At 36.2% G+C, this 10,758-nt stretch overlaps 1 protein-coding gene across 1 annotated transcript in view; it reads left to right on the top strand.

The window, feature by feature from the left end:
• The first annotated feature begins 205 nt into the window (after positions 1 to 205).
• ABCB5 (ATP binding cassette subfamily B member 5) overlaps positions 206 to 10,758 on the top strand; it is a 118,101-nt gene continuing 107,548 nt past the window's right edge. The window contains exons 1-4 of the mRNA XM_086397437.1: positions 206 to 281; positions 2,393 to 2,447; positions 3,027 to 3,177; positions 6,167 to 6,221. Coding sequence (XP_086253563.1) covers positions 229 to 281; positions 2,393 to 2,447; positions 3,027 to 3,177; positions 6,167 to 6,221 — 314 coding nt within the window. The 5' untranslated portion in view covers positions 206 to 228. The remainder of the gene's footprint in view (positions 282 to 2,392; positions 2,448 to 3,026; positions 3,178 to 6,166; positions 6,222 to 10,758) is intronic.

The following is a 10,758-nucleotide window of genomic DNA, read 5'->3' as shown; positions in this document are numbered from 1 at the left end:
AAAGAAGTTATAAATTCATGCTAAGTTCTGAATAGGTGAGCTAGGTAACAGAAACTTCATTTGGTGTGTCAAGGTTAGGGGGACATGGTGAAACTCAGCAGCAAGCATGCTTTTCCAGAAGCCCTTAGGGATGTAAAGAATGCTTCATATCAATTAAATGATAAAAGTTCACATTGTCATGATATACTTGTTAATATTTTATTTCAGAAGAATTAAGTTGTAAATAAGATGGCAAATTCTGAACAAGCTGAAGAAATGCAAAAAAATTATCAGAGAAATGGGTATGTTTTGCCTAAATTCTACAAAACATGTTCTGCAACTTCAGTTATATCTTATCCTTTTCTCAACTGTAGCAAAATGTCAATAATATTTTCCAAAAATAACAGTGCTGTTTGCATTTTGCTGGACTTTAATATAGTGTTATAACTGGATTAATAGTAAATTTAGGAAGTGTAATTGCTACAGGCTTTGATTTTGTATTTATTTCAGATATTTATTCTTCTAAATTTCTTATCTCTTACCAACATGTAGAGGGAAAATACTTAAATATTTTTAATTCTTTGTGAATCCTTCATTCAATGTGGTACAGTTAATAAAAGAAAATATTGGATTCTAATTATTTTTTCAATAAGTTAGTATCTATATGTATATTTGTATGTGTGTTATAAAATTTTCCTACACCTGTAATTCATTAACTTAGAGATGTAAAATGGAAATGATTTTAAATATTTTATTTCTATTTTTACCATAATAATTGAGTTACATTTCAATGTAGAAACTATAAAACTGTAGAAGCTTGCTTTAGTCACTAGTTATATATTCCTGAAACAAAATTTATCAAAAGAAGATAGGGCTCACTAGATCTAGAGCTTTAAGAGTCCACATTTAAGCTGGGAGAAGGGGTTGTAGGGCTTTATCATCTTGAAGCAATAATTTTTGTCATCTATGAATTATCTCAGAGCAAACTGGCCCAATATGTTAGTAAATTATTAACTTCAGGTGGAATAAAATTAAGTGACTTGTCATTTATCAAAGCTGCCAGAACAATATGTTATGAAGCTGAAGAAAGGAATCAGGAGTTCATCCTTCTGTAAAATCTTTTTTAGGAAATTTAATCTGATCCCCGCCGCCCTTCTTTTAATGTTTCAGAGTCTTGTCGTGTGTGTGTGTGTGTGTGTGTGTGTGTGTGTGTGTGTGTATTTAATGACAGATTACAGATTCCCTGAAATCAGTGGACAAAAACTTACATTCTTCATCTGAAACTCCTTGAAAGTGAGCTAAGAAATGAAATTTTCAATGGGTACAAATTTCTCAGTACACTTGTTTAATGTGTACCTAATAGAACTTCTTTCATTTAAAGCATACAGTTTCTCTTGAGCAATTTGTTACAAAGGGTTAAAAATTCTAATTCACCATCTCATGCCCATTAGGATGGCTCCTATCTAAAAATAGTAATAATAATATAAAGCAGAAAATAAGAAGTGTTGTTGAGGATATAGAGAAATTGGAATACTTGTGCATGGTTGATGGGAATATGAAATGATGTAGGAAAGAGTATGGTGATTCCTCAAGAAATTAAAAGAATTACCACATGATCTAGAAGTTCTACTCTTGGTTGGATACCCAAAAGAATTGAAAGCAAGGACTTGGAGAGATTTTTTACACCTATATTCATAGCAGTATTATTCACAATAGCCAAAAAGTAGAAGCAACCCAAGTGTTCACTGCCGGTAAATGGATGAACAGAATGTGAGGTAATACGCAGTGGAACAGTATTCAGACTTAAAACGGAGGAAAATTCTGACAAGTACTACAACATGGGTTAACCTTGAAGACATTTTGTTAAGTGAGATAAACCCTTCAGAAAACAATAAAATACTGTATTATTCCACCAAAATGAAGTTATTAAAGTAGTCAGATTCCTGGAAAAAGAAAGTACAATGGCGATTGGCAATGGCTATACGGGAGGAGTTATTTATTGGGGATTGAGTTTCTTTTGGCCAAGATGAGAGTTCTGTGAGTGGTTGATGGTGATAGAAGCACAGCAGTATGATTGTACTTAATACCATTATATTCTTACAAATAGTTGAGATGGTAAGTCCTATGTTATATGTATTTTTTCACTATAAAAAAAAATTCTACTTCAGATATGTGTCTTTCAGTTGTTACCTAACTAATAACGCAGAGACAGCCAGTGATAAATTACTTTCCCAGTGATTATACTAAAAACCTTTCCTTTGTACTGTATATCATCGTTTGATTTTAAAATCTCAGTGTTGATATAAACTTGTTACCAAGTGTAAAATTTGATACTTCAACACAGTTTTAATTAGAAAATTCTACAAATTATATTCACATTGTAATCTTTCCATTTTAAACATTTGTTTTCCAGAAAACTGCAAGAACTGCCTAAAGTAAGAAAGCAAGTTGTTGGACCTTTTGAAATAGTAAGTAAAATTAGTTAGAAAGTGTGTCTATGTATCAGAAAATTTTAGGGAATTGTCAGGAGAATATAGAATAATTGTGTTTGTCTCATACAAACATAATTTATTTTTGTGTTCGGGGGATTTTAAGAAAATAATTTACCAAACTATTATTTCCAACAGGAAAAATATATGTAAGTAACAAAATCCCATGGACGGAGAAGCCTGGTAGGCTACAGTCCACGGGGTCGCGAAGAGTCGGACACAACTGAGTGACTTCACTTTCACTTTTCACTTTCATGCACTGGAGAAGGAAATGGCAACCCACTCCAGTGTTCTTGCCTGGAGAATCCCAGGGATGGAGGAGCTTGGTGGGCTGCCGTCTATGGGGTCGCACAGAGTCGGACACGACTGAAGCGACTTAGCAGCAGCAGCAGCAACCCATAAATGATGTAATAAGAGATTTAAAAAAAAACAAAAAAAAACACAATACCTGTACAAATATCCAATTTCGCCCAAAATAATGGCAAAAGCTAAAGGTTGGTTTTTGGTGTCTGTTTTTTTAATAGTATCATGCTACCATGTTTTATATGTTTTCCTCAGTTTCGCTTTGCTGATGGACTGGATATCACACTCATGATCCTAGGATTACTAGCATCACTAGTAAATGGGGCCTGTCTTCCTGTAATGTCACTGATATTAGGAGAAATGAGTGACAACCTTATAAGTGGATGTCTAGTCAAAACCAACACAAGTGAGTACAATATTTACTTTTCTATGTTGCTACAGACTCAAAAGTATTAAGGAAAGCAGACAAACTCATAATACAGATTATTCTCTTGTCAAACTATGTAATATTTATTCTTCTGTGTTGCCAGGGACTGAAGAACCAAAATCCATATTTGTCAGCCTTCTTCAAAGAAACAGAACCAATAGAATGTGTGTATGTGTGTGTGTGTTTATGTAGAGAAAAAGAGAGACATTTATTAAAAAAAAAAAAAGATAGCTCACATGATTAGGGGAAATCATAAGTCCCAAATCTGTAAGGTAAGTTGCCAGACTGCGGACCCTCTGTTCCCTATTTGACTTTAAATATTAATTTATACCATCTTATTTTCCACCCAAAGTTTAATTTTTTAAATGCCCCAGTTTTGTTCAAGTGGAATAAATTCATAGTTTCCATCTCTATTTCCTTCCATGTGATGACATCCTGTCTACACAGTTATTAATTTTTTTGATATTTTAATGATAGAGTCTAAAGATGTCATTTCACTTGGTAAACAAATGGAACTCCCAATTCATTGAATATATGTTTGTTGATTCCCAGTTATGTCTACCTGTCTCTGTCTCTGAATGAGTGAGTGAAGAAAGGGAAGGAAGGAGGGGGAAAAAGGGAAGGAATAAGGACAAACTTAGCAACTTAAAGCAATCTCTTTGCAAGTACTCCTTCAGTTGCATGCATATGTGCTAAGTTGCTTCAGTCTTAGATCTGCTCTGTATATGATTACTTTGTTAACTTTAGATAGGGTAGTCATGCATGAAAGTGAAAGTCACTCAGTCCTGTTTGACTCTTTGTGAACCCACGGAGTATACAGTCCATGGAATTCTCCAGGCCAGAATACTGGAGTGGGTAGCCATTCCCTTCTCCAGGGGATCTTCCCAACTCAGGGATCGAACCTGTAGTCATGAGTATCTGACTGATATTGCTGAATTTTAATTTTGTTTTTGTTTGAGCTGTGTTATTCAGGTTTTCATTGTGTGTTTTTTCAAATGTAATGAATACACAAAGAGGTTGAGAAATATTTAGGTAAATAATGGGTTTTATTTCTATAGGGATTCCCAGGTGGCTCAGTAGTAAAGAATCTGCCTGCCAATTTAGGAGATACAGGAGATGCAGTTTCGATTCCTGGGTCGGAAAGACCCCCTGGAGGAGGAAATGGCAACCACTCCAGTATTCTTGCCTGGAAAATCCCATGGACAGAGGAGCCTTGTTGGCTACAGTCCGTGGGATCACAAAGAGTTGGACATGACTGAGCGACTAAGCACACATCCTATTATTGGTATAACACATTATTAAAAAGAAGTGGAAATATTAAGGAGTATATCTTCAGCCTTCTAACATTGGTTTTCTGAAGGAAAACAGAGGAGGATTTTTTGCTCCTACAATTAATGATATAAATAATAACTATCATTGATCAGAGGCCCATTTTTATTCCAGCACTGAACTTTTGCACATTTTACCTCTATTAATGTAGTCTCCAAAATGAAATTATACCATTTTTATGTGATTCTAGGTATGATTTTTAGAAATAATATATATTCTATTTTTTTCCCAAAAGATATATTGTGGGAAGAGAGCTGACTTCAGAGGCATTTCTCATTCAGAATGCAGAAATAGTTTTCTTCACAAAGTCTCCAAAAAACCAAATTAAGAAATTGGCCCCATTTTTCACAAGACTCCTCTCTGCTTCAATAAGAGACCTTGTTCTGTCTAAACAAGTGCTTCTGAGGAGGAGCTTGTGAATTATTGCCACATGCAGAGTTCCCTTTCTCCACAAACTCCTTACATCCCATGACCTCTTTTTTTTTAATATAAATTTATTTTAATTGGAGGCTAATTACTTTACAATATTGTATTGGTTTTGCCATACATCAACATGAATCCACCACGGGTGTACATGTGTTCCCCATCCTGAACCCCCCACCCACCTCTTTGTTAATTCAGTTAAATTTCCTTAAAACTTTGTACTGAGGTTTAACATTTCTATGTCAACTTTGATATTTGTGATAAGCTGCTTTAAAAATGTTTCCTATCAGTTCCAAAAATGGAATAAAGGAAAAATGCACATAAAGATCATATACATCATCATATAGGATGTTATTGTGTTTATGTAAGAAATGAAGAGCATGATGTCTGTTGATTTATTACAAATGTTTATTATGATCAGGGAAGGAAATGACAACCCACTGCAGCATTCCTGCCTGGAGAATCCCATGGACAGAGTCTGGTGGGCTACAGTCCATGAGTCGGATATGACTAAGCGGCTAACACAAACACACACATTATGGCCCTTTAAGAAAGAAAATTATGATAGTTGATATCAACCTCTGTTTTGTGCTATTGGTGAAATTACAACCTTGGTATACCAATTAACATGTGATGTAGGTTTTTTAGAATATATATAGAAATTTTACATGGAAACAGGTAAACCAAGGATTATTTAAATACTACTTTATGATGTTGCCATTCTTGTATCCAACAAATTTCAATGAGCTTCTTTTAAATTTTTCCCATAACTACTACAACTTTCATTTGTATTCTTGCTTTTCCTGGACTTTCTAAATTGTTTCCTGGGGTATTTCAAACTGAATTCTAAATGCATAATCTCAAAGGAAAGGAAATTCTGTTACTATTACTTACATGCTGAAATCAGAGATACCCTAAAGAATTCTTTCCAGGTATGAGCTACATGGCTAATATTTCCTCGTAATTTTTCATGTTGCATGTGTACTTCTTGTGACAAGAGATAATAATTTCAAATTTTAGGTTGAAGAATAGGAAATAAAGATGATCATTAGCTATCGTGTTAAGTCCATCTTCTTAAGAAGACATTATGTTAAGTCCATTTTCTTGAGAAGGCATTATGTTTTGTTTGGAGGACTATATAATATATATATAAAACACATCATGGCCAATTATAAATTGATTAATATCCTTTATAATTTAAAAACCTTTTTTACAGCAAATTATCGGAACTGTACTCAGTCTCAAGAGAAGGTGAATGAAGATATGATTGTGTGAGTACAAATGAAATGTTAATATTATATTCATTGCATGCTGCTTTGTATGGAAAAAACTGAAATGTCTATCTGATTATTAATATTACATATAAATAAGTAAAGTAAACATGTCCTCTTCTTTAACTAGATATATAAAACATAATTTACATATTATTTTTTCTCCTACTTGAAAGGTGTATAGCTTCATATGCTTTCAGTTTTGACAAAATTGTCATAATAGAAATGTATTGGAATTTGCATTTTTATATCAGCTTTCTTTCCTAGAACTGAAGGTACATATCCTAGAGGTTAAATGACTAATTTTTCCTTTTCTTCAAGTTGTTTTTCTTACAAAACTTACAGAAAAAGTGCCACCTCAGTAAACTTTAAAAGCCAAAAATATGTGTGCAACAAATAGTTATATAAAAAAAATAAAGAATAGTAAAGTTTTATTCAGATGAATTTTGTAAACGAACTATGCAGACTATTATCAGTTTTAGTTCAGTTCTGTCGCTCAGTCATGTCTAACTCTTTGCAACCCCATGAACCACAGCACGCCAGGCCTCCCTGTCCATCACCACTCCTGGAGTTTATTCAAACTCATGTTCATTGAGTCGGTATTGCCATCCAGCCATCTCATCCTCTGTTGTCCCCTTCTACTCCTGCCCTCAAATTTTCCAGGATCAGGGTCTTTTCAAATAAGTCAGTTCTTCGCATGAGGTGGCCAAAGGATTGGAGTTTCAGCTTCAGCATCAGTCCTTCCAATGAACACTCAGGACTGATCTCCTTTAGGATGGACTGGTTGGATCTCCTTGCAGTCCAAGGGACTCTCAAGAGTCTTCTCCAACACCACAGTTCAAAAGCATCAATTCTTTGATGCTCAGCTTTCTTTATAGTCCAACTCTCACATCCATACATGACTGCTGAAAAACCATAGTCTTGACTAGATGGACCTTTGTTGGCAAATAATGTCCCTGCTTTTTAATATGCTATCTAGGTTGGTCATAACTTTCCTTCCAAGGAGTAAGCGTCTTTTAATTTCATGGCTGCAGTCATCATCTACAGTGATTTTGGAGCCCAAAAAAATAAAGTCAGCCAATGTTTCCCCATCTATTTGCCATGAAGTGATGAGACCGGATGCCATGATCTTAGTTTTCTGAACGTTGAGCTTTAAGCCAACTTTTTCACTCTCCTCTTTCACGTTCATCAAGAGGCTCTTTAGTTCTTCTTCACTTTCTGCCATAAGGGTGGTGTTATTTGCATATCTGAGGTTATTGATATTTCTTCCAGCAATCTTGATTCCAGCTTGTGCTTCATCCAGTCCAGCATTTCTCATGATGTACTCTGCATATAAATTAAATAAGCAGGGTGAGAATATACAGCCTTGACATACTCCTTTCTTAATTTGGAACCAGTCTGTTGTTCCATGTCCAGTTCTAACTGTTGCTTCCTGACCTGAATGTAGATTTCTCAGGAGGCAGGTTAGGTGATCTGGTATTCTCATCTCTTTAAGAATTTTCCGGTTTATTTTGATCCACATAGTCAAAGGCTTTGGCATAGTCAATAAAGCAGAAATAGATGTTTTTCTGGAACTCTCTTGCTTTTTCCATGATTCAGCGGATGTTGGCAATTTGATCTCTGGTTCCTCTGCCTTTTCTAAAACCAGCTAGAACATCTGGGAGTTCATTGTTCACGTATTGCTGAAGCCTGACTTGGAGAATTTTGAGCATTACTTTACTAGCATGTGAGATGAGTGCAATTGTGTGGTAGTTTGAGCTTTCTTTAGAATTGCCTTTCTTTGGGATTGGAATGAAAACTGACCTTTTCCTGTCCTGTGGCCACTGCTGAGTTTTCCAAATTTGCTGGCATACTTAGTGCCGCACTTTCACAGCATCATCTTTTAGGATTTGAAATGGCTCAACTGGAATTCCATCACCTCCACTAGCTTTGTTCGTAGTGATGTTTCCTAAGGCCCACTTGACTTCACATTCCAGGATGTCTGGCTCTAGGTGAGTGATCACACCATCGTGATTATCTGGGTCATGAAGATCTTTTTTGTACAGTTCTTCTGTGTATTCTTGCCACCTCTTCTTAATATCTTCTGCTTCTGTTAGGTCCATACCATTTCTGTCCTTTATTGAGCCCATCTTTGCATGAACTATTCCCTTGGTATCTCTAATTTTCTTGAAGAGATCTCTAGTCTCAGACTATTTATAATAAAATTGTATTCAGATTAAAAATTGTAAATTCTGAAATAGATAATTTATAACGACATTTTGTTTTTGTAGGCTTGTGTCTTAAGCAATATGCTTTCCTCTGTTGCATGTGTTGAGTTTGTTAGAGAAATGCAAACTTACTGGGTATGTTCACTGGATTTCAGTAGTGTCTCACTAAAACTGTCTTATCAGACCTAAAGTGAAAGTAAAAGTGTTAATTGCACAGTCGTGTTGGACTCTTTGCATGACTGTAGCTTACCAGGCTCCTCTGTCCACAGGATTCTCCACACAAGAATACTGGAGTGTGTTGCCATTCCCTTCTCCAAGGGATCTTCCTGACCCAGAGATCAAGCCTGGGTCTCCTACATTGCAGGCAGATTCTTTACCATCTGAGCTACCAGGGAAGCCCTTATCAGACCTAGGGGATCTCTTATTCTTTTCCCCCAGAAGTGAAGCCTCCATGTTAACACAACCCTAAGGACATTGCAATTGTACTCTCTAGGCCATAATTCTTGATCTTCCTCACTGTTAGCCACAACCTCATGTGACTGTGGCTTCATAATCTTCAATTAATTTAAATTAAATAAAATTTAAAAATCAGTTCCTCATCCTCAGTCACATGCCAAGTGCTCACAAGTCATATAAGGCTGGCTGCCATATTGTACAGCATCAATTTGGAACATTTTCTTCATCACGGAACATTCAGTTGGGCTGTTCTGTTCTGCAACTAAATGTGAATAGTACTGCCTCAAGTTTTGCTTTGCTGCAGTCTCAGCTTTCTTTGAGGGAACATTTCCAATTTTTTTAGCAATTTTTTCATAAAATTTATTGGTATTGGATCTTTTGAAAATTCCTAATTAAGATCCAGGAACTTCCTTCTACTCACTGCATGGGAAATAGATGGGGAAACAGTGGAAACAGTGTCAGACTTTATTTTGGGGGGCTCCAAAATCACTGCAGATGGTGATTGCAGCCATGAATTAAAAGATGCTTACTCCTTGGAAGGAAAGTTATGACCAACCTAGATAGCATATTCAAAAGCAGAGACATTACTTTGCCAACAAAGGTCTGTCTAGTCAAGGCTATGGTTTTTCCTGTGGTCATGTATGGATGTGAGAGTTGGACTGTGAAGAAGGCTGAGCACCAAAGAATTGATGCTTTTGAACTGTGGTGTTGGAGAAGACTCTTGAGAGTCCCTTGGACTGCAAGGAAATTCAACCAGTCCATCCTGAAGGAGATCAGCCCTGGGATTTCTTTGGAGGGAATGATGCTGAAGCTGAAACTCCAGTAGTTTGGCCACCTCATGCGAAGAGCTGACTCATTGGAAAAGACTCTGATGCTGGGAGGGATTGAAGGCGGGAGGACTGAAGGCCAGAGGATGAGATGGCTGGATGGCATCACTGACTCGATGGACTTGAGTCTCAGTGAACTCCAGGAGTTTGTGATGGACAGGGAGGCCTGTCGTGCTGCGATTCATGGGATCGCAAAGTGTCGGACACGACTGAGCGACTGAACTGAACTGAACTGAACAGTATTAGAACAGGGCTCTGATGTTACAATCATGAAGTATGAGTTTCTTACAAAAAAAGTTTGGAACCTTTAAAATTAGGGACATCTATTTAAAAAACAGATAATAAAAGGGCTAGAGTAAGATATGTCTATGTAGTCTATGCACAGTTATTAAGCGATTACATAATTTATGAGGAAATATTCCTAACATTTATAATGTAGTATTTGTTATGGTATTGTTTCTCAAACTAGTGTTATCAGTTTGGAAATATTTGAGATATATAATTAGAAAACACTGTATATGACACCCTTGTTGGACACTTTGGACAGATAAGCATAGTTAAGGCTCAGTTTAACCCAAGTTTTCCAAACCTCTTTAACTATGGAAACTAAACATCCTGCTGAACTAATGTTTTGATGAACAGCTATCTGGGAAACAGTTTTTTATAGAACTCTTGGTAGGGATAAGGTTGTGCCTCTTACCTCTGTAATAATCAGGAACTGAAGACTTTTATTTTACCTCAGTCATTTTACAAAGACAATCACTCATAGCTTTATGTAATTTTAATGTTTTAATGTTGTCTATGCCTTTGTCTTACTAATTAGATAATTGTTCTGAAAATAAGATTCCTCCTTTGTAATCAGTTCCCATTTCCACCCCTGCTGCTGCTGCTGCTGCTAAGTCGCTTCAGTCGTGTCCGACTCTGTGCGACCCCATAGACGGCAGCCCACCAGGCTCCCCCGTCCCTGGGATTCTCCAGGCAAGAACACTAGAGTGGGTTGCCATTTCCTTCTCCAGTACATGAAAGTGAAAATTGAAAGTGAAGTCG

This window comes from Bos grunniens, chromosome 4 (assembly GCF_055505025.1).
Source record: "Bos grunniens cultivar Pamir isolate PY7600 chromosome 4, Bosgru_T2T1.0, whole genome shotgun sequence".
In the NCBI taxonomy this organism is placed as follows: Eukaryota; Metazoa; Chordata; class Mammalia; order Artiodactyla; family Bovidae; genus Bos; species Bos grunniens.
The sequence above is the reverse complement of the archived record's forward strand: the minus strand, read 5'-3'. Positions and strand labels throughout refer to the sequence as shown.